Source organism: Lytechinus pictus, chromosome 17 (genome assembly GCF_037042905.1).
Source record: "Lytechinus pictus isolate F3 Inbred chromosome 17, Lp3.0, whole genome shotgun sequence".
In the NCBI taxonomy this organism is placed as follows: Eukaryota; Metazoa; Echinodermata; class Echinoidea; order Temnopleuroida; family Toxopneustidae; genus Lytechinus; species Lytechinus pictus.
In genome coordinates, this window is record NC_087261.1 from 24,529,171 (window position 1) to 24,553,784 (window position 24,614).

Below are 24,614 nucleotides of genomic sequence, written 5' to 3' on the forward strand. Positions count from 1 at the left end.
ATATGATCTTCTCTATTTGATTAATAACAAGGGGTCGTCATCCCCTTGCCCCTAAGGTAGCCATAGTAGCGCCGCCCAAATAAAGAGACATATTACACTTTAAAATGATGTATTTAAATTCAAAGATAGCAAATGACAAATACGGCATTCTGTAAAGCATTTCAGCTGCAATCATATTCTATGCTATCGTGTGTCCGACTGCCTGAAGACCAGCATTTTCCAAGTTGATACCACGGGGATTCAGTGAGGGTACGCACCGACCTTGGCGGGATCATGGTAGAGCAGTCCCCTCCCAGATTGACATTCATCTTGTTCACAGCTCCAATCAGACCTATATTGATAATTGGGTTTCCAAGGTTCTTTTACATGAGCAGCAGGCTCAAATTTGTGGTCCACATCATCTACCGACCTACTAGCTGCTCAATAACATGAATAATATAAAGAATGCATAGCTATGGATATCAAAATGCATCATAATGATATGCATGTAGGACAAAAACACAAGGACGATGAGCCATCTCGTCTTTCAGCAGACCTCATCTTGACGTCTCTGGAGGGTCCACGACCTAAGAAGATGATAAACCCCTAAATAATAGGCAGCAGCGGGTACAACAGATTCATATAACATTGGATGTATTAAGTAAATGTGGGTATAGTTGAACTATCGTCGATATTTTCCCGAAAATCTGCCAGACAGTCGTAATCCTCTTCTGCAAAGTCCAATTCCAGCTGAAGAATGGCACACCTTCTTTGAGCTCAGTCACACCACAGCAACCGACACCACATCGACCGATGGAAACTCATCGGAAATAATGTAATATTTTGGTCGATCTAGAGCTCATTTTGCCGATGTGACTGCGGCGTAGCGGAGGTCTCCAGGGGAAGAACAAACCTGTGCTATTTTCAAAATAGATACGACGAACAAAGACAACACTAACCAGTAACTGAACGGAAAAAAAGTGAAAGGAATTACCTGGTACGGCCGCTACGGAGAGGTGGGCAGTCTTTGACCTGCTGTTGACGCTGCATTCGTAGGTCCCTTCGTCAATCCGAGAGAACATAGCTATCTCAAGGACGCTGGTACGTGAACTCCCTACTGCCACTTCTGAAATCTGGAAGATTTGGTCCTGGACCACTGGCATCGTTGCAGCTGGAGGAAAGATCACGTGGTATTAGCGTCATTATCATTATTGATATGTTTCAAGGCATGAAAATATAAATTTAACGGCAATGTTTCTGAAGATGGTAATGATATGGTACTAATAATGATAATGTTGCTCATGTAAATAAAGCTGTTCGTTTTTGGTATATGCACTTACTTTCATTAACGACCTTTGACCAGGTAAATAAGATCACACTTTCTCCTTGAGACGCGGTACACGTGAGTCCAACGTCATCGCCAAGCTGGATTCGTTCGGTCACATTAAGCGTCAGATCTCCCTCGTACGCTGAAATACATTAAAGATGGTGAAAAGATGGGATCCTAATTAATGAGTGGCTGAATTCTATCACGCGATCAATCCCTTTATTTAGCAAACGTGAAAATATGCCAATAACTGGTACTAAGGACTAGTTCTAATGATCGGTCATGGTGTGAGATGAGAATGGTTAATCAAATAACAAGGGTCGACACTATATGCTATTCTCTACTAGAACTGATAATTTAATTTGGCTCGGGCATGAGAATCACACACATTTGTTAACTTTGAAACAATCCAGACGCCCTCGACTAATTGCCTCGGGTGCCTGAGAACTGTTCCAAATGTTTTTTTCGTGGATGTAACTCTTACTGATGCCCTCGATGATGTGTATTAATTATAATATTGAACAGGCAGAGCGTTTCTCAATGTTATTCATAAGTCACCAAAATTTACATATATGGTGTAATCAACAATGTGGAACTGTATTTCTAATAGCCGTTCTTATTTTTTTTTTTGGGGGGGGTTCCAATCTGCCAATACAGATTTCAACTTTACCATGTTTACCAGTTAGCGGTTTATTTGGGAATCAAAATGATTGACGGGCAGGTCTCTTTATGCCGTATAAAAGATTAATTTCACGAATTGGTAAACATTTGCAAGGCATCCGCCTTTTCGAATCGAATATATAAACAAATTAATTTTTAGAGATTTTAAAACAAAAAGCGGTTTCTACCATCTAAAATGCCATACAATTAATTACAAGATCTTTCAAGACCATTGATACGAATGAAAAAAAAAACTAGACCAAGTACTGAACCGTGGGGTACTCCATGCCGAAAGACTAAAAATGATAATGACCATGGTGACTGATTAACCCCCCCCCCCAAAAAAAAAAAAAAAAAACGAGCAAACACAACAAAACAAAACCGATTTTTAAAAAATATATATGTATTGACAATGTGTCGATTATTCTGGAAATATCCATGAATACCGATAGCCACCAAAAATCGGCCTACATTCACGTTTGATAAAATCAAGATTCAACTGAGAGTCGATGTTTAATTTCATCAGGAACCTTGGAGAAGAGATCAAGAAGCGAGCAGCATCATAATTGTAATACGTTATAGGACTGTTTAACTCTGTCAGGTGATAGCTTCTAATGTTTTAAGATATTGGATTCGGTTTTGATGAACTGGTCACAAACGGTTCGCTTTGTTAACTTAAATACTTACCAGATTTAAGCCATATATCGTCTTGGACATCTACCGTACCGTTACCGGAAACAATGCACGTGTAATTCCCATCATATCTGGTGAGGTCCGTGGAAGATATTTTCAAGGTTTTAGTTACGGTACCGTCGGTGACAGTTTCGACCACCACGTTGCCGTCACCTGATGTTGTATGCTGGGTACCTTCGGGCGTGACCCACGTGACGGTTGGCTGGGGGCCGACATAGGTGGCGACACATTCGGCCGAGTAATACAGGTGAGTGAAATTATATGCACCCGATATGCTTGTGATTTTGAAACTCTCACCTGAAATAAACAATAATGAATAAATAGTCAATAAATAAATAAATTATCATTCAGCTCACATTAGTAACCAACTGCAAGTATTCAGTAAGTTTAATTGATTCTTTAAATAGCAAAAATAATTAATAAGCAAAATGTCTTGGTCAATTTGATTCTGCTATTATCACTGTATCAGAGTCCTTTGTTTCCATTTCCCATACAAAACAGATGTTCCAAAAAAATATACACACCTTCTAGCTCAAAGAAACCATTCAGAAGATACCTTTCTTAAAAATGCTTTCAAACATACGGTTTCATCTCTTCTTCTTTAAAAAAATATTTTGACTTTGTACCTTGCGATATGTTCACAGTATCCGACCAGGCATCTTTGTCCGTACGTCCCGTACAGGTGTAAGCTCCAAGTAAGTACTCGCCTTGCATCGTCAGTGTCGAAACATTAGCTGCCACCCCTGCAGTCTCGGATACTTGATACGTTCCATTTGAATCACTCCCTGTTATCAGGGTTCCGTTTGGTAGAGTCCATTCTATAGCAGAGGGATTGCCGCCATAGTGGACGACCGTACACACGAGGGTGTAGGAGGTGTTGACTTGGTGATAGCGAGGATAGGCAAGAGTCACAACCAGTAGTATATCTGATGTGGAGGAGAATACAGTGGTATTCAGTTCATACCAGTTTATCGATGTCAGATTGGGAAGTTTGTATTTAATTCATTCAGGTAACGTGGAACCCCGGCAATCATCGAGGTTCACACGATGGGCCCTTTCCATAAAGGATTTATAACCACTGTAATAATGTCACTATGACAACTTCCATGGAACCAAGGGTCAGCAGCCAAATCACAATCGAGGTTTCCTTGATAGTAGCCATAATGACACAGTTGCCGTCTTAATCAAACGGGCCTCTTATGGTTTAATGGCCAAAATTTGTCTCATAGATACTGAATTATGACAGTAACAATAAGCTCTTATGAAAATTCCCTTTGGATGAGGCTCATTTATTGAGCATAATTCACTCAAATAAAAAAAAAAAAAAAAATTTACCAGCGTTGATGGTGATGTTCATCTGACTCGTCGCCTCATTAACAGAGCATTGGTACGTTCCTTCATTCTCCGTTTCATACGACTGAACGCTCAGTGTAAACACTCCTGGGGAATCGCCAACCGTAAACCCTCCAGTCGTGACCCCGTTTCCGGTTTGCAGGAGGGTAGGTGTTGTATGGGTGGTGTTGGTGAAATACCATTCCATCGTGTATACGTCATCACCAGAGGCGGTACACTCAAAGGAAACGGTCTGAAGATATCTGATCTCGGTCTTATTCTCGACAGATATTAGTCCGTCGAAACCTGTAGAATATAACATTTTCTAGAATAGTTACATTTTGATCTGAAGAGTTGTGGAGGATGTACCGCATTTACCATTTACATAGCACCTTTATCAAGTTCCATACTCAGTTGGCCAAGATGAAATACCAGGCACAGATACTCTTATTATTCAGATGTTCATGCTTGTCAGACATACCTACAAGACCTATCACATACCAGGTAGGCCTACCGTTCATTGATTAAACATACGAATTGTATACACCTTCTTTTGATCCCCATGGCATCTTATATTCTAAATGTACTTGGCATGTGCAGGATACAAATATAAGAACCTTCCATGAGTCCGTTGCAGAAACAGTTGTGGTTAAACGCAAATACAAAAAATCAATCGCAAGTCCCGAATGCACGCTGGTAATTGGTTGAAAATCAAGTTGCGCATGATTTTAAGAATTGCGATTGATTGCAACTCTTTCTGCAACTGGCGCCTGACCGCATATTGGAGAACAAAGATATAAGGAATAATCTTGTCCTTGCGCGAATTCTACCACACCCTTTAACGAACCATGACATTATTCAGGATGAAACATAGCAAGTTAGAGATAGTCCTGACCGTAGCTCGTAAGCTAATGATATATTTATAAACAAACCTTACTAGAACTACCACACGTCGTCTTCACGATTTGTATTTTCTACCCAGGAATCTGTTGGCAGAACGTTTCGATGCGACCATAGTGTTACATGCTAAATAGGTTCTGACTGTAGTCATCTGGGGTCCGTTGCAGAAAGAGTTGCGTTTAAACGCAAGTCAAAAAATCAATCGCAAGTCCCAAATGCGCGCTGTTGATTGGTTGAAAATCAAGTTGCGCATGATTTTTAGAGTTGCAATCGATTGCAACTCTTTCTGCAACGGGCCCCTGCTTTGTTAGCAGGTCACTTGCTGCTAAACGTGTAACCTTTCATCGTCCCCATTGGAACATGTATAGCTGGAATTTGTTCATAAAGTTTCTTTTCCTTGCCCCGTTTTGGTATTGAAAATGAATTCCCAACCTCTCGCCAAAATTTTCGAATATGCCGCCACGAACAAGAGGCTGTTGCAGAAGGAGCTGCACTCAAACGCAGCTCCAAAAATCAACCGCAACTTCAATTTTAACTAGTAAAAATGCGCATTTTTATTCTTTCTGCGACCGGCCTCTGCTCACCATAACTTGGATTTGAAAATATAAACTTACCATATTCCGTCTGTATGTTCTGTGTAACGTTAGCACCATCTGCAGAAATCACACAAGTGAACACCACCTCCTCATCCGAGAGCACGAAGTCTCTCAACTCAAGTTCTTTGCTGCGTGTTCGGACATCCTCTATCTCCTGCCCAGAGACATATCTCGGTTCTGAGATCCCCTGATCGTCAGCTAACCAAGTGACCACTGGCGGCGGGAAGTATGATCCCTGGCAGTACAGAGTGTAAACGTCGGTGGTGGAGTTGTATGAGCTGGTAAGTGCCGTGAGATTTAGTTCAGGTTCTGGTGTTCGTGAAGAAATATTCAATGCATCAGATTAACGAATTGTTGAAATCTACAGTAGATGGGTAACTATTCTTCGTTCCACCCCTTCTGCTACTTCTACCACTTCTCCTACTACTCGTACTTCTACTTCTACTACTACTACTACTACTACTACTACTACTACTACTACTACTACCACTACTACTACTACTACTACTATTACTACTACTATTACTACTACTACTACTACTACTACTACTACTAATAATAATAATAATAATAATAATACTTCTACTGCTGCTACAACGTCTACCATTGCTGCTACTACTTCTATCACTACTACTACTCCTACTACTACTACTACTACTACTACTACTAATTATTATAGTATTACTACTATACTCCTCCTTCCTCTGCTGCTACTACTACTACCACTACCACTACTACAACTATACTACTATACTACTACAACAACAACAACAACAACAACTACTACAACTACTTCTACTACAACAACTACTACTACTACTACTACAACTACTGCTGCTACTATTAGTACTACTACTCCTACTAATAATTATATTATATACTCTTACCACCAATACTCTTACTACTACTACTACTACTACTACTACTACTACTACTACTACTACTACAACTACTACTACTACTATTACTACTTCTTCTTCTACTACTACGACTACTACTACTACTACTACTAATACTTTTAATACTTCTACTAGTACTACTTCTACCACTACTACTTCTACTACCACTACCATCACTATGCCTCCCACTTCTCCCACTACAATAAATGAAACTGCATATCATATTATCAGGCATACTATTAATATTGCTACCACCACTATTACGACTGCTGCTACTTCAACTATGATATTAAAAAAAAATGCATACAAGATTGGTGGTGAAATCATTAACTTGTTCATTGCATGAAATTGTCCTAGCGAAACAATGGATAACTTTGTGTTTTTTTATCTGATTTTGATGAAGATCTCACTCTTTTTTAGGCCTATTTTCTTTTCATTCAGATGATAATGATATCATGCTGGATATAGGGTTGTACCCTAAGACTAACAGAAACTTTATGAAATTTTGATTTAAACAATGAATATTTAAACTTGGATGTATTCATTTTCAAAAAAGATTTGAATACCAATCTTTAGGATTCAAATCAAATCCAGAATTTAACTTGTCACGAACCACGGAATATTTTGATTGACTTTAAATATCTGTACCACTTTGATACAAGGATACATATTTGGCCATACTGTTTTAAGTCAGATGACAATGTAGTATGAACAGTTGATGGTTATCGCGTGAGGTATCAGTATAAACCCACAAAGTGACGTTTATTTTAATAAAGGGAACTATTGCGATATGGCACAACCATGTCATCTTTTTTTCAATAATGCAAGCTATTATTCTTTTATCAATACGAAGAGTTACCTTCTATGGCACATCCATAGAATTCCACTAAGATTTGATCAGCGCCGTCCGTATCCAATGATCTGAGTCGGACTATCCGAGATTCGATAACCGGATCGAAAGACTGCCACACAGCTTCTTGACCACCGGGCAAAGTCTGGAAAGGATCACATTAGAAATTAATCAGAGTTAGGTGATACCAAAATTTCATTTTAATTTCATTTATTTCCATTTCCAACATTTACATTTTTCTTCGTACAATAATCATTATAATAAAGAACATACTGTATAAGCAATGAAACATAGCATTTTTAACGTACAAACTTTATACTTACGATTATCATATTAGCAGGTTGGAAATGGAGGAGGCTGCTAAAATACGGAGCTCGTAGGATGCAGCCTCCCGGGGGGGGGGGCACTCAGTATATAATGCATAGTGGGTATGTGCCGCGGAGGGAACCCCCATTTTTACACTCAAATTTCCGTTCCAAGGCATAGCATGTTTGTCTTATTGAGAAAAAACCTAAAGAAAGCCGCTCCAAAGCATAGCATTTTCTTCTTATCGAGAAAAAAGAAGAAAGAAATCCGCTCCAAAGCTTCGCATATTTTCCGTTACGCCGTTCCGGCAGTATTGATCTGCTACAATGAGCCGCAATTTTGGTGAAAAGCGGCCGCAGAGCGCTGTCCGACCATCGCCTCTGCGCTAGCGCACCCGGCGCCCGTGCCGCCGGGCTAGCTGCATGCACGTTCCATAGGGATGCATACGCACTCACATGCAGGCGACCCGTTCCAAGGACCCCCGTTTTCACAAACATATGTAGTTCCGAAGCCCGTTCCGAGGACCCTCCTTTTTACAATAAGCCCGCTCCAAGGCCCCCGTTTTTTGTCTCGCCCGCGGCACCTACCTACTACTTTTTTGGTCGAGTGCCCCCCCCCCCCCGGGCAGCCTCCTAATAAAAATATTATTGTAAATAGTATAAACCAAAACGAACACACACACACACACCATCACACACAATGACAACTTGAGCATAAAACCAGTAAAAAAAATAGGGGGGATAAGAATGAAACAGAAATAGAAAATGATAAAAGAGAGAGATGAATGGTCTCCAGAATCTTGCCCTGGCACACACAAAAATGAACGAAAGGGAAATAAAACATAAACCCACTGTCCCCATTATACAGATTGGGTCGGTAGAAGGTGCAAAAATTCATTTGAGGGAACGTCCATGTAATTTTGGTTTGAGTGTTGGTCGTAGTGTTTTTATTTGGGGGGGCGGGGATTCGTTTCAGTTTTTGTTTATATCGTTGTGTTTATTGGTAGAACATAAACAATATGTAGTTTGGGACGTGCGTTTTGCATCACTTACTGTGATTTATATAAGCCCTAAGCATGAACATGATGACAATAACAGGACATTAGTACTCTAAGCAGGGTGCGGTGGAAAAAGAAGATAGCCTGGTAGCGGGAACTGTTAAATTAAGGAGTTAATGAATATAAGAATTACTCAAGTTCACCCCTATGCGAAATTGGATTATCCATGAGAATGATTAATTACACATAAGCCGATCTCGTGTGTAAGTGGTATCCGAGAATTCCACCCGAAGTGCCCCAAAATGATTGAAAACCTCCACAAAAATCCTTGTTGGACACAACTCTTGGTTTTCTTTGCTCATGCTCATGGGTCGATGCTGAATTCAAATTTGAAATTGAAATATTCCCTTTTCCCCAGGCCTCAGTTGGGTCACAGTGGTATGGTAGATTACTGTGAATGGGTAAGTTCATGATCTTACTGAATGGAAGGTTAGGGGGCCAGATGGCGCGTCGCTGTAGGACACTTCGTAGGATGATACGAAAGAAGAGGGAGTTCCCTGGACTACAAGCCCTGCAAACTGAGAACAAAAGAGGTAAACACTATCAGAAATGTATTCATCATTTCGTTGACTTTGATGATTATGTTATTGATCCTAATGCAACATGATGCTTTTGTTGGTGATGATGATGGGGATGATGATGATGATGACAGTGAGGATGATGATGACAGTGATGATGATGATGATGACAGTTTTATGACGAAAGTGATGATAATGATGATGATAACAAAGATCATGAAAATAACGGTGATAGCAATTACCTTTATAAAAATTGTATTAGTTATTCTCACAAAATGATCGTTACATATGTGTTTAAATGGCCCTCATTCTTATGGTGAATCCGACATCACTACCTAAATACAATCAACACACCTTTCGGCATCACTTCACATCAAACTTGAATGGCACAGCAATTTAAAAATGCTAAATATACTGCAATGTGTATCAAGTGTCGGTACCAATGTTTCGTATGCTATTTGTGGAAGCAATATTCACCTGGTGACGTAAGCCGAAGTCAAATTCAATGTACGCTGATTGGTCAGTAACTGTCGAAACCCAGGGTGTTCCACCATTTATAGAGGGCACCCCACTGTAAGCCTACACACAGTATAGTGGTATTAGAGGAGAAGGTGAAATGATAATGATAATAGTAAGAAAGGAATTATTGTAATAGCAGTACGGACGATAAACGTTGAATTAGTGGTTGCCAATAAATAAAATTGATAATTTTGATGACAGCCACATTGCACAAAAATTTCAGTTATTCATGATAAATTATTATAAGAACTTCACATTCTAATCAGAAATACTCTCTTCTTCTTCTCCCTTCTCCCCATCTTCCTCCTTCTTCTCCTTTTCTTCTTCTTCTGCTCCTTCTTTAACTCTTTTCCTCCTTCTTCATGAGTACAGACTGCCTTTGGCATATTATCATACTAGAAATTCAATTTTGAATTGTTGATTAACATTGCTGCTGTTGGTGGCGGGGTTGTATCAACTGGTCAGTATCGTGAAATTTAATACACATTTTGAGAGATGTAACGTGAAAAATGAGATTTGATGCATAAGACTACATATAAACACACTGCCCGACATCTACATTAGATGTGAAAATACTCCCTATTACCCCCCCCCCCCCTCCGCGAATAGGAAATCATGAGTAAGGATGGAAAATGAAACTGTACTTACAACATTGGATGAAATCTGCACTGATCTTATATCTCCTCGTTCAAATCCAGTAGCTCTCTCACATTCGGTTGCTGTGAAGGACAAGGGTAGAAGGGAAGGACAATGCCGTACAAGTTCAGTGTCGTTCGCAAGGCGTAAAAGTCAATGCCAATGGCACATAACTGTTCTCGAGGGGTACAGACTACAATAAGCCTGTGCCGCAAATACATAAGAACATCTTTAAGCAGCGAGTCTGTTCTATCTCTACTTATGAATTAATCATATTAATTAATTGCCTCAACATAACGGGTTACTAAGTAAGAAATTCATGAATCCAATCGAAGAAAACAATTAAAGTTTTATCTTTGCTCTACTTGACATCGATACAATTGAGCTTGGGTTGGGCCAGTATTGTCGATCAGTTACATTTAGCTAGAGTTTATACCTACGAAACCGACCTCAAACCAACCGATGGTATTAGATTATCATAAGGTACAAGCTTTTGTCGGACAGGAGCCGGTTTCACTGGAATGACTTCGGCATATCATATGCGTTCCCATCCAGTGGCGTCAAAATATTCTGGTCAGATGGAACGTAGGAGTGAACCGCCGTTTGAACAATTTATTCAATATGAAATATACACATAGAGATATCGACCAACAGCAGAGGTGAAAGGGCAACTTTACAATCTCATTTTACAAAGTAAAATTAAATAGATATATGTATAGTTTATAGAATTGGCTCAAGCCTCAAATATTGCATTTTTTTCATTATGGCAACTACCATTGTGACATGGCTCAACAGCCAATCAAAATCAAGTTGTCCATTGTAGAAGTCGCCATGATAGCAAAGTTACTATACCGGTAGTTGCAGTTCTCTATGAAATGGGTACCAAAATGTTCCACGCCATGTACTACTTCTATTCGTATGGACTACTAATCCACTTACGCCATTCGACAAACAACGTTGCGAAGTCCTTCTTCTGGTTGAATTCGCCAGAACAGATGAAGGTAACATTCCCGAAGGGCAAGTTGGTAACATAGTTAAGGATTGCCAGTTGTGATGTGAAGATACAGCCTGACCTATCCTCGGATATTACCTGTGAAGTACTGGTCTGAATGGGGTAGACCTTCGCAGTGATATTCACGTTGGTGGTCATGAACCACTTCACACCGGTAAGCGGATACCCTTTGACCTGACAAGTCAGTGTTAGGTCTGGGTTAAGATGGTGGCTGTCGATCGTGAGTGAAAGAACTTTGGGATCGGTCGCTGTACAGAAGAATAAATGAAAAAAAAATGCGTTGTATCGTTAAAAGCGCACTCTGTCACCCAGAAATGGCAACAAAGCAAATGTTATCCCATAGATATCATTTTCCTTTTGAATTCAAACATTCTGGCAGTATCCTACAAATATAACATGGACATCCAATGCTCCACATTTGTCACAGTTTTGAGCAGGTTAATTTCACATGCAGCAAAAATAATGGTTGATTCTTTGCGACAAGAAAGGAGGCCACTTGTCTCGCATGTGCATGCATCATTATTGTTTCATCAAAATTGCCAGAATGGTCAAGCCTTTTTTCGAGTTACCATGGTGACAGTCAGTGCTTCTCAGCCAACCAGTGCTTCTCAGCCAATCAAGACCAAGGATGTTACATCAATTTCCAGAGGACGAAACACGCCAGAAGGCATTGCCACAAAATTTGGACAAATGGCTTTACAATATCTTGATATGCCCAATAATTCTTACCTGTTTCGTCGCAGAGGTGGAGACCCATCACTGCCTCATCCGTGAGGACATAATCAAAGAACTTGACGGCACTGAAAGCAGCATCAGCACTGTTCGAACCCGACTGGCTGGATCCGATGACAAAGTCGTCTTTCACATCGTGGCTGTTCTTTTCTAGCGTAGACACGTCGGTTGACCCTGTAAAGATATCGACTACCTTTATGGTTCAACATGTTTATTGTGTTTGGGTACTTTTAAATATTGATAGGGACAAGAATGAATACCCAGGTATTGTGAAGACCGCACACCATGGTAGTGCCTAGGCGGTGCGTATTAGATCTACAGTATATTTTATATATTCTCTCCACCTTTGTCACTATTTACCTTTTCTTCTTCTGATTTCCTCCTCTTGTTATTCATATATGATCATTTTATTGTTTTGTAATCTTTAGTTCATTTTGCTTTCGTTGCCATTCCTGAATGCATGGTTATTCTTTCCTTTAGAGAGGATGTCTCCATTGTATTCTGATAGCCACAACGAGACCTAAAGGTGTCTAATTTACGATTGAATAAATCGGAATTTATACAAGCGAGACGTTTTTAAAATGATCAATTGGAAATATCGTAAGAGCGGGGATGGTCGCCACTCATATAAAACAGCCAGCCATGCCAGTAGTTCTCATTATATTCAGTCCAATATTTTTCCCGCATTAATTGGAACACACCAAACACATTAAAAAATGAAAAACTGAAAAACAGGCTTTATACAGGCAAACCGGAATAACGTATATAGAAAATGAGAAGTGCAGCATTCAAGTGAATCGGAAAATAGTTTTATCACATCGCAAGAGTTATTCCGAACAACATTTTTAAGAGATCATATATACCCTTTAAACTGCCGTCGATGTAAATCTTTCCTTCATAGGCGTCTTTGAACGTCAGAGTCACGTGAAACCATTCACCAATTGTGACGTCAGCTTGAGGGACGATTATCTTATCCCAAACGAGACCATCGCTCCTAAAATGGGCGTAGTATTTCTGAGAGATGGGCATATACATTAAAGAAAAAAAAGATTCAAGTGAGCTTACTAGTCTAAAATGATGAGATTGCGAATTAATCTATTTATTTTATTTCAATTGTAGCTGGTGCTGGGCCATTTATTCAATAATAGTTAAAAATGCATTTTCCATTCAGTACAAAAGACCGCAAAATTGTGATCACTTTGCGTATATTATATCATGTATGATATACATGTATCTAGTGGAATTGTTTCTGCAGAAAACAGGCTGTAAAGAATATTTGAAAATATGAATATATCTACATTTCATAGTTATGTATTTATATTAATTGATTGAGATATATGTAAAGATATTTTTTTGCAGCGTGTGATAATATTGTTTAATTTCTGTGGAAATTTCCATGTACATCCATAGTGGTTATGGTGGTATTGCCTCTGAACATGCTAAATAAAACCCTTCATATTAATAAACACGATATGCAGGAGTGAAAAGATGAGTGACATTAGAAATGAATTATTGAAATTAGAATCATAATTGCTGAAATATCATTGATGTCGATGCGAATTCTTTGTTCTTGGTGGGAAAGAGTCTAAGATGACGTCCTGTGAACTTGAACAGTTAAATGATATGTCTTGTTCGACGGTCGATTCAACTTCTCCATAAGCCTACCTTGTCACTTGCAGACTGGATGAAAGCGAAACCATTTGAATCACTCTCATCTCCTCCACTGGTGAAGAACACCATGTTGGCACTTCCGGCGTTGGTCATCTGCTTGATCCACATGGATACAGTCATGCCGTCAGGGCACCAGCCGATCTTCGAGAGGCACCTGCCATCGTAGTTGCCGAGGGTTATGCGTCCGTCGGTGTTCATGGCTGCACATTTCTGTGAAAGCTGTTGACGGGGTGAGATGTGGCATGAATTAATTTAGTTTTCATGTTTTATTGAAGATATGGAGATGTCATGGGTTGTTTCAAATTAAGAATGTATGTATGATAATGGAAACTACCATCAGCCTATGGCAACAGGGCTCAGCCGCCCATCAAAAAGTAAAGACTGCGTGGTTATCATTGGTTGGCAAAGAGGCTAACAGTGGAAATTGCAAAGCTCTCATAATCGGGAAAAGAAAAAAAAGGGAGTCATGGAAATGTCGTAGGCGGGCTGGGTCGTGTATGTGAAATATATATATATATATATATATATATTTCTTTGAAATAAAAATTAGTTTGTATTTATGTATATACATATATATTTGAGAAATAAAAACAAATGAATAAATAAGTACTCCGCTGCAACTTCAGACCATAGGTATCCTGAAGTCTGCATTCTTTCATTTTTTTAAAAGCACATTACCCTTTTCCAGCTTCGTAGAAATTGTCATCACCTACCTGTTGGGGAGCGTCAGTGTATTCAATCTGCGTCGAAGATGAGCCGGATAAACCGCCAGTATTCGAGTAAATATTATTGTTAACATGGCTGTTGCAATCTCCCGGTTCGGTGCCATCAACGGTTGAACGACCGCTCAGGTCCCAGTATTCCAGCGGTGAATCAGCTGAAAAAAAACAGAGAAGATTTCAAGAAATGGGAAGAGTGTTCGTGTGGATTTGCACCCCATACCAGGTGCAGTACCCTTAAGCATCCTTAAGCACTCACTGTCGGCTAACCATATACAGGGACAGCGCCAATGTATGTTGATAAAAAGGGCAAGACGACATAAAATGCGGCGTATCCCCCTCCATTTCATGAAGATTAAGCATTTATTGTATTACGATAGCAATGCTTTTCTCATTTCAACCCCTTTCTTCTTCCCCTTTTCCACTTTTTTCACTACTTGCAAATTCACAGTGCCTGACCCCTTTGGTGCCACCCTGAAAATTCCAGATTGGCCTACAAAACGACGGGACTTAGTGAACTAAGTGTACTATCTTTGCTTTCATGGTGATGTAGAGAGTCAAAGAATACTGAAGGGCAGTGTAGCACCTTCTTAAAAAGTTGTAAGTACGTTCAGGCAATAAAATTCCCGGTGTAGTACAATAGAGGGAGATAAAGTGCAGATGTTGTTCAGGTTTTGTTTGATGTTTCATTCAAATAGGGTGGCAAACAGGGTAAATACCAACAGACCCTCGGATGGTGTATAAAGAACAGTCTTTGACAAACCGTACTCACCAGTAGGATATGGGCATGCGTAACGGACCTCGAAGTCCTGGCATCCGCCGTTTCCGGTGTTGTCGGCCCCACGACAGACCAGTCCTTTGGGGGTACATGTATAGGGGTACTCAAGGACCACATTGGTGGAAGCCCAAGGTGTAGCTGTACCAACTACCCGACACTGGGCGAAGACAGGAGAGGCGCAAAGTGTCGGGTCGTTCTGTGGGGGAGAAGTACGATACATATGGAAAAGCATTGCTGTATTACAGTTAAATATTCTGAATCATACACGTCATGGTCAAGATCCGTCATTAATTTTGAAGGCCATACAAGATTAGGCCTACTTTAGGAATACACATATCGTGCAATCGTTGCAATGTAGGCCTACTGCCAAATAACAAAGGACGCCTGAGAAGTCTATGAGGAAAATTCAAAGAACCTGAACCGCAGTAGTAGATCAATGGGTTAATCCAGGGGAGGGCAGCAAAATGTATTTCAAAACACCCCCTATACCAAATTATTTCAAAACACCCCCTAAACGAGTTTTTCTCTGTGTGCAAAATAACCGCCTAAACAAGTATTTGCGGGCTTTGTTTACACATTTTGGCCTCTAAACAAGTTTTCGCCAGAATATGACCCCGAGGAAAATGCTAGGGGGAAAAACATACCCTAACACGTTTGGCTAGTCTTAAAAAATGCTTTGGAAAAAAAATACCCTAAATACGTTTGACCTGCGATTTACCGCTGAACAGTCTGTCAAAACTACCCCTTTTTGAAAATCAGTGTTTTTGATACCCTGAACAAGTGCACGCGCGATCTGCGTCCAAAACTGAAAAAACACCCCCTTTAAACGCGGTTTTTTTGTCACGAGTGTGTACAGCAATATATTTGACTTGGGGGTGAACGAATGTTCTGCTCTGAACTTAGGACGAAATGGTAAATGAAAGAGCATTATTAACGCACTCCTGTAATCCGATGTTCGGCAAAGGCATAGGTATCCTTTATCATGTGTCAATACATTACTCTCTTCCTGAGCGAAAACTAGAAGAAACACTCTTCGATTCCAATGAGAATTTCAACAGTCACTGAAGCATTGATTGAAAATTAATATCTTGAGTCTTTATAACAAATGACGAGCACCATGTTTTCGGCACAATTGAGAAGGTTTTTTCGGCATTCATATGTCTCCCCTTCCAGACGGAAATACTATGGTGACGCCCATGTAGACGTTGCTCGAGCATCCAACAAGTCACTGAATAGATACATCATGTATAAAAGCGGCAATACCATTAATACACTAAAACAAATCAGTCAAAAATGACTAGTTAATTGGGTCAACTGGGTGAAACTGTTATTCTATAGTCATATTTGACTATTTTAAGTCGTATTTTACTAGAACAGAGTTATTTCTGACTAGAATATGTCAGAAATGTGATGGTTAGTGATTGTGATATCAGTTGCACCCAGCTGACTACTGGTCTAGTCAATTTGACTGATTTGTTTTAAGAGTGTAGCCAAAATAGGCCATTTAACCTTTCCACCTATTCGAACAATCTTTGAGCCGAACTGAATTTTGTTAAATCCCTATCAACAGATCAACCGTGCATCCCTTTTCCAAATTGTGTGTCCCGTTCAATCTATGGAATATTACATCGCGAAAGACATGTACGGGCTTATTTGAGCAATATATTCCCGGGGCTTTTATAGATCTACAGGAGAATCCGACTTACAAGTCCCTGATGAGTGGAAAACATTTCTTTATCGTCGGTACCATCATCAGCGTTAAACCAGCTGGTCCAGTAGATTGGTTCTGCAAGAGTAAGAAATCAAATCAATTTTAGGATGTTACTCGTAGCATATATATATCACAATATGCTACTAGGGGATTATTTCATGACACAACATGATTTTCGCTTTTATAACCTTCTGAATCCTTGCATCTGATTGGCCCATGTCACATTTGCCAGACAAAATCATATTGAAGATGTTTCATGAAGCACTCACTAGTATTTAATCATTACGAAACATTGCATATTCCCGGTGTTTAAACCCTTAAAAGGATCAGTCATAGCCTCCAATCTCTTAGTGTTTTTGTGTCCGACCGATAATAATGGTCAATATCAACCAAAAATTCTGGTGGATCTAACCATTGGCAGCGGAAGGCAAACAAATTAGGGGGGTCCACCTGAAATTTTGGGATGGACACAGGTAAAAAAAATTGACAAGCAAAAAAAAAAGGTTATCAACCAAATATTTAGGGGGGCCACACAAATTTTAGGGGGGTCCACCTGAATTTAGGGGGAGGGACGCAGGAGACAAAATTGACAAGCAAAAAAAAAGTTATCAACAACAAACCTCAAATTTAGGGGGGCAGCCTCCCCCTTCCGTTTGCGCCGCCTCTGTATCTAACCAATAAATTAATTGATTTTGACGATGGCTTTTGGTCGGACACATATTCACCAAATCATGGATTGTTTTACCAAGTATTTTTAAAAGTGAATGGTCACAGCACAACTTCAATCTTTTGCTAATAAACTCCCATCACAAAGACGAATCAATACCCAAAGTCCATCTCCCCTAGTACCACGGGAACGGTGCTCAGGGTGGTTTCTGAAGACTTTATAGTAAAGTTATTGTATTAAAGAAATTATGCTATGATAGTCGAAAAAGCTGGTGCGTCCAGCTTCATTGGAAAGTTTTGAACAGTCGAAGGGATAAGTGGCTATCAAGGCTAACGCGTTACCTAAATGAAATGCCATACATTTGCAAGAAGAATGAATTGTCACTGACTGTCATGACAGCCATTTCTCATTGGTAAAATTATGCATGACAAGTTGTGACAAACGTGTTTCAGAACGTAAAATGTATTCTTATTTTTAGAGTTGGTTTAAAAGATTCACATGTCCGAATGAAATCTAAATCATACATCTGTACAAGTACAATAATTAAGTAACCTATGAACGCTGCAAGTGATATGGGATATTTAATCCTGATTCAAAATGCTCAAACATCTTTTAATGACGAAAGAGTCAAGTCGGTAGGCTTAAAAAAATGTTCCTGCTCCAATTGGATATTCGTGTTTTTGTATTAAAAAAAAATAGTAAAGATCCTTAACCGCATCATGTGAGACGTTTGTACCATACCTTGCTGGCCGCTACAGAGTAGGCATGATCGGAACCTGGGAGTTGGAACTAAACTTATCATTATATACTTCTCTGTGTGGGCCTTTGAGTTCACTGTTATTTACTTTATTTGTTTATTTAATTTCCACAATCTGATAGTCATAATCAATGAACTTCGGAATACTCACGTTGTGGACAGAGCAGCCGGACTTCGTAGTCAAAGCACGTAGAGTTATCCCCGGAACTCTGACTCGATCCAATGCACACTAGCCCGCCCTCTACGGTACAGTTAACGTCAAACACCTGTCCAGTCATATCGGAGAGAATATGGGTGTACAGAGTCCGGCATTCAATGCCTATCGGAGTCTCACAAGTTTCCTGTAAAAAGAGAGAAGAGTTGTTGAGAATATAAGTCTTTTCCTCGAACTAGTCGGTAATTCATTACGTTAAAAAATGCGACTCGAAATCACAAAGAAGTAGGCCTATCGCTTTACAGTCATTTTTTAAAGTAAGATCAGCTATATCCATGAATATATACTGTGCTAATATATTAAACCAAGTGTTACTCATTTTTGTTCTGTATTGTAAATTACCGAATGAAGCGATACTGAAAGACGTGCGGGTTAATGTACCATTCTTAGTACACTGAAATTTGTTTTATACCTCTTCGAGTAAAGCAATGCTTTCGTTGTCCACCCCGTCCCCGTGCAAATAAGGTGCGTCCAAGCTCATCCAAGCAGTCCAGTTGTAATTACGCTCTGAGTGGAATGAAGCGAAAATGTGTCATATGAAATGCTTTTCAAAGAACATAAGCTTTTATTTCTGATCCTTCCAGTGATGTCTCGAAAATTAGAACGGTAGAAACCTTCGTCGCATCTTTTAATTCATAAGGGAGAATTTTCGAAAAGAAGAAAGACAAAGATGGTTGGTAAAGGCATAAAATCATAATGTACATGCTCAGTCATAAGGATAATCAATTTTTATCTTTATCTACTAATAATTTTTGCCTCACGTCGTAACTCTTGATTTTTGTATAAATAACTTCCTCAACACCACTCTAACAATGATGGGCCAAAGCTAATACTTTACCTATGTCATGTATGTAGTAGTCACATTGTAGTTGTTAATATGATGATGATACTGATTAGTATTTCTGTCATTATTATCATTCTTCCTATTATTGTTTATTATTATCATTATTTCAGATTATATTATTTAATTTGTTGTTCTATTATCACCACCATCACCATCATTACAATAGTTAGAGGCACATAATGAAACTTTTACCATGTACTCTTTCATTTAACTGAGATCGTGAAATACTCACTCTGCAGTGGCACTAAACTTTAAGAGTGTCTGGTTCTAATAGCGTGCATCTTTGTCAAAAACCATCGTTAGAAAGGGAGGCGAGCGAGAAAATGTGTAATTTCTGAAATAATTGATTTGTATTGATTTTGGCTTGTACAAATTAGACTTCGTTGAAAATGAAATCTAGGTACATTACGTTCTCAACAATGGTTAAAGGAGAATGAAACCTTTGAAACAAGATACCTTGTGTGAAAACAGAAAAATCAAAGAAACAGATCAACGAAAGTTTGAGAAAAATCGGACAAATAATGAGAAAGTTATGAGCATTTGAATATTGCGATCACTAATGCTATGGAGATCCTCAAATTGGCAATGCGACAAAGATGTGTGATGTCACTTGTGAACAACTCTCCCCATTACTTTAGTATATTTTCACTTAAATTGCCTCTTTAATTACATCTATCAGCATGTAATACAGATTTTTAAAGAATACATCATGGATAAAGAGTTTGTACCACCACAAGAAAAAGCAGAAAGAGACATTTTGAGGGTATTTTATAGTCCATCAAAGGGAAAGTTGTTCACATTTGACATCACACATCCTTGTCGCATTGCCAATGGGAGGATCCCCATATCATTAGTGATTGCAATATTCAAATGCTCATAACTTTCTCATTATTTGTCCGATTTTTCTCAAACTTTCTTTGTTCTTATTCTTTGATTTTTCTGTTTCGACACAAGCCTACTTATTCCAAAGGTTTCATTCCCCTTTAAAGAAAAACAACATTAATTTGTGGAATTGTGTTTTTAGGGAAGTGAACGTAGCAGACCTTATCAACTGGTCAACACCTCCCCTTAAATGGATTTTTTTTTATATGCTGAAAGAACACCAAACTGGTATATAACTAAGGACATAGGAAACAAGTTAATCAGGCAGAGTGGGTGATCTTGTAGACGACAGAAATTACTCTCGGGTCTCTTTTCACAAAGTGTAGACAATGGCCAAGCGGGGATTCTAACTCACAACCTTACGATCATGATTCCAATGCTCTAACCACTAGACCACACGACCCGATTGGGTGATTCTTCACGTGAATAAACATCCCATCCCAATAGCACACACTATTTACCACATAGTTCCGAACGAGAGGCCTTCCGAGCTCCAGTTGCGTCATCAACCGCCTCGCACACGACGCTGGCATTGCCACCGTAATTGATCAGTTGCAAGGCAGACTTTATGCGGTAGTTATCGCTTACGAGTTCCGTGTAAACGTGGCCCTCCAATCCGGATTGATCCAGTGCGGAGTAGTTTATTCCATCCGCATCCACTATGAACCAGGTGATAGACGGTACCATGTCCTTTCCGGGTCCACGAGCGACGCATTCGACAAGAATGTTCGGGTCTGAGGGATCACTGACTTGGACGACGTAGAGGATGTGAACTATATCTTCAGAACTAACTGATAAGGCTATGTACCGAGAGATATTGATTGGAAATAAAATGAAATACAGTTATCAGTTTAAGATATACTCTATTGCTACAGGTAGGTTTCATATACATGTATAGCAAATGGATTGACTAAGAACCACAGTTTAAATGGTACCTGTCAGTAAAAAAATACCTACTTTCGGATAAAATGTCCCCGAAAGGCACCTTCATCAGTTCATGAAACGCTCCTCAGGTGATAAATTCCATTTTAATGCTTAACCTTATCATCACAGTGTGGTATTGTTTTCAAGTTGTGCCAATAGTCAATCAAAGCAAATATTAATGAGTTTTCTTTACTTGTATCACCTAGGCATTGGAAAAGTTAACAATGAAGTTAACCAAATTGTGGACACCCCACCCCCTTCTATCAAGCACCCACTTTAGGGGCAAACTCTCATTAATTCTAATAATTGCAAGTTCTCCTTACTTCCAATCTCTTCGGCATAGAGTTTTTGGGCTTCAGCCTCGGTGAACTTCCTATAGAAGATCTTTAAGTTGCTGATTGACACGTCAGGGGTGGTGTCCAAGTCGTTCACGTCCGGGTCACGGGCGAAGAGCAGGAGAGGCATCGTGCTCGGGTTGCACTCAGGATTCTCACTGGAAAAACCTTCCGTTATGTTTAACAATCCGTTGTGGTAGACCTCCGTTCCTGTGCGATCATTTAAGACGATGTAATGGGCCCATGTCCCGTAACGAGTCAACAGAGCAGGCTTTGATCGGTCGACTTCAGCCACAACTCTGCGGTTATTGTATCGGAACAAGAACACAAACTGTTTGAGATTTCTTTCTGTAGTATCGGAAAGGAGATAAACATTATCAAACAACATAAATAGTAGTAGTAGTAGCAGCAGCACCAAGGTGTTGATTATGAATGTTGATATGCATTGTCGCTACATGTACAGTGCGCGGATATCCGGTTATCCGGCCTATTGGCCGTGTTGCAAATTAATCACAACTTCCCACTCAATACTCCGTCTGGGAGATTTACCTGTTTTTCAATAAGACTGGCGTGGTGGCAGCTTGCGGTCTGAATCTAAGGCACTTAAGTGATCCTACCAACAGTCTGATAATTCTTAATCTATACAAAGGGCCAGGCGCTCCGTCAGACCCACTGGCATAAATCCAGTCCGAGCAGTGGGGGAGGGGGAGGGTGGGAATGATAGTGTTACACTTTACACATTATGATGGTGGAAGATATATAATTGTAATATTCAGGTAGCGTTAGATGGCGTAAAGCGAGTGTTACTAAGAATGAAGACACAATGACGAAGTTGATTGCGTTCCAATATATTTAATCAATTCAATTCAAGGTTTATTATAAAAACATGAGTCGCAGCCAAATGGCTGAATTGGTCATGTATACAAAGTAAAAACAATTAAAAGACTCATTACATATTTCAAACATTAAAAAGCAGTAACCTTTGTAAAAACTGACATGAGAAATATGTGTATAGGCAAGAATACTTAGGCAATGAAAATTTATATACGTGTACATAATATAATGAGGAAAAGGTAAATTAAGAATAATAAAAACAAAATAAGTAAGCTGTAAAAGATCAATAAAAATATTTGGATATTAAATAAAAGAGTTGATTTCCTCATTCATGAAAAAACTTGATATAGCAAGTAGGCTGGTATTGCTTCCAAATGAGCAATGGGTTTATTGATTAGGCATGTCTTTATTCAGGAGATCTATGAAATATGGTATGGGGCTATTGCGAAATCGATTTGTCTTACATTTGTATTGCTGATATCGAGGAGTATGTCGGAGATTGATGGTTAAGTTTTTTGGAGGAGGTAACCAGGTACTGAATGTTGGATGTTTGGTTAAAGACATTGCGAAATCCAGGCTGAGTTTCTCCCTTCTGTATTCCAGAGTAGGAATTTCACATGATAGGCAAGCACTGGCATAATCTGTGTAGTTTGGGCCCAACATGATTCTACAAGTACTTTTTTTCAATTCAATTCAATTCATTTTATTCAATCATTTAAAAAATCAATATACAAACCAAAATATATACAAAATCATACATGAATGTACAGTATAGTTTAAATGATTAGGGTGCCCCTAAAAGCAAATGCTTGATGAGTGGGACACCCAATATATATATATATATATTCCACGCTTTAATAAAAACAACTGTCATTCAAACTTGTCACAATTCACGAATCTTCCCTGAAGAAGGTAGATGTCTACCGAAAATTTGGAGAGTGAATAAAAGAACTTAATTGTTGGCACTTCAAAAACTGCATTACTCGTGAATTTGTTTCGCATTTCTGATGTCTTATTATTATTATTGCCAATACGTGGAAAACCAAGATGCCTATATATATATATATATATATATATATATATATATATATATATATATATATATATATATATATTTTTTCCAAAGGGTAGATAGCTCTGGGGAACCTTGATTTAAGCTACGCCTACCATTGTTCTCTTCATCCATTTCTTTACAATATAAATAAAAAAAGAGTTGCCAAAGCTGTTGTACATGTATAACTTTACATATATATATATATATATATATATATATATATATATATATATATATATATATATATATATATATATAAAAGCGTACATAAAAGTTAAAAGGTAACAATAATAAACACAAACAATAGGCCTACATAAGAAAATAAGACGGTAAACCTACAGGGGAGAGGAGGGGGTCAGGAAAAGGGTGTGGAAATGAATTATGTGATTAATTGGCATACATAATTACAAGTGAAATTTTGAGTTTTGTTTTTAAATGCAATAACATTTGTGCTAGAAATTACATTGGAAGGGAGGGAATTCCATATTCGCGGACCAGTGGATTTAAATGAATAAAGGGTTGATTGATAGAATGCTACAGGATAATGGAATTTAGAGTGGGAACGGGTATTGTATTGATGGTAGTCTTTATTATATTTAAATAGATAAATCATATTAAGGGGTGCTAAGTTGTGATTTACGTAGTACATTAGAATTGCAATTTGAATTTTATGAATATCAAAAACTGTCAAGGTGTTAAATCTAAAAAATAAAGGGCGTGATGTAGCTAGGTAGTGGGAGTTAGAACAAATACGTAAAGCCTTTTTTTTGGAGTATGTGTATGGGGTTTAGTTTTGTAGTGCCACAACTTGCCCAAGTATTATTACCATAATAGATATAAGGAAGCAATAAAGAATTGTAGAGCATAAGCAAATGTTTTTCTGTAAGATTATTATTTTTGAATTTGCTCTAAACTTCTTACATGTTTCTTTGTAAGCCCACCATTAAAAACTGGGGTGCAATATTCCATAACAGGTTGCCGTTTCATAAAGCTGTTCGTAAGATAAGAGCGACTTTAAGAACGACTGGTGATTATTTCTTATGCGCTAAACCATTGCCAGTGAATATACCATTTACCACAAGAAAGGATCACCAGTCGTTCTTAAAGTCGCTCTTAACTTACGAACAGCTTTATGAAACACCCACCAGGACGAATGTAGCCCATGTATACCAATTTCAGATCCGATAGAGACAGCCCATATCGCTTCA

The 24,614-nt window shown here is 38.8% G+C and overlaps 1 protein-coding gene across 1 annotated transcript; it reads right to left on the reverse strand.

Annotated features, from left to right (window-relative positions):
- Positions 1-23,015, reverse strand: LOC129280048 (uncharacterized). Its single transcript, XM_064112604.1, has 22 exons — positions 22,889-23,015; positions 21,507-21,866; positions 20,721-21,059; positions 18,946-19,040; positions 18,471-18,660; positions 16,891-16,970; positions 15,179-15,380; positions 14,401-14,564; positions 13,682-13,906; positions 12,880-13,030; positions 12,014-12,190; positions 11,212-11,532; positions 10,285-10,355; positions 9,595-9,696; positions 9,019-9,117; positions 7,246-7,381; positions 5,506-5,796; positions 3,995-4,297; positions 3,286-3,585; positions 2,654-2,956; positions 1,320-1,448; positions 1-1,150 (listed from the first exon to the last, which is right to left on the reverse strand). The coding sequence occupies exons 1-22, from the start codon at positions 23,013-23,015 to the stop codon at positions 801-803; spliced, it is 4,515 nt and encodes a 1,504-aa protein (XP_063968674.1). The 3' UTR covers positions 1-800.
- Positions 23,016-24,614: the final 1,599 nt, after the last annotated feature.

Coding starts and splice junctions, on each gene's coding strand:
- LOC129280048 (XM_064112604.1), bottom strand. CDS start 23,015: ATGTTGGGCCCAAACTACACAGATTATGCCAGTGCTTGCCTATCATGT. Junction 16,971..18,470: donor CCGGCTGCTCTGTCCACAAC/GTGAGTATTCCG, acceptor TTACTCTTGCAG/AACCAATCTACTGGACCAGC. Junction 13,031..13,681: donor TCCAGTCTGCAAGTGACAAG/GTAGGCTTATGG, acceptor CCCATCTCTCAG/AAATACTACGCCCATTTTAG.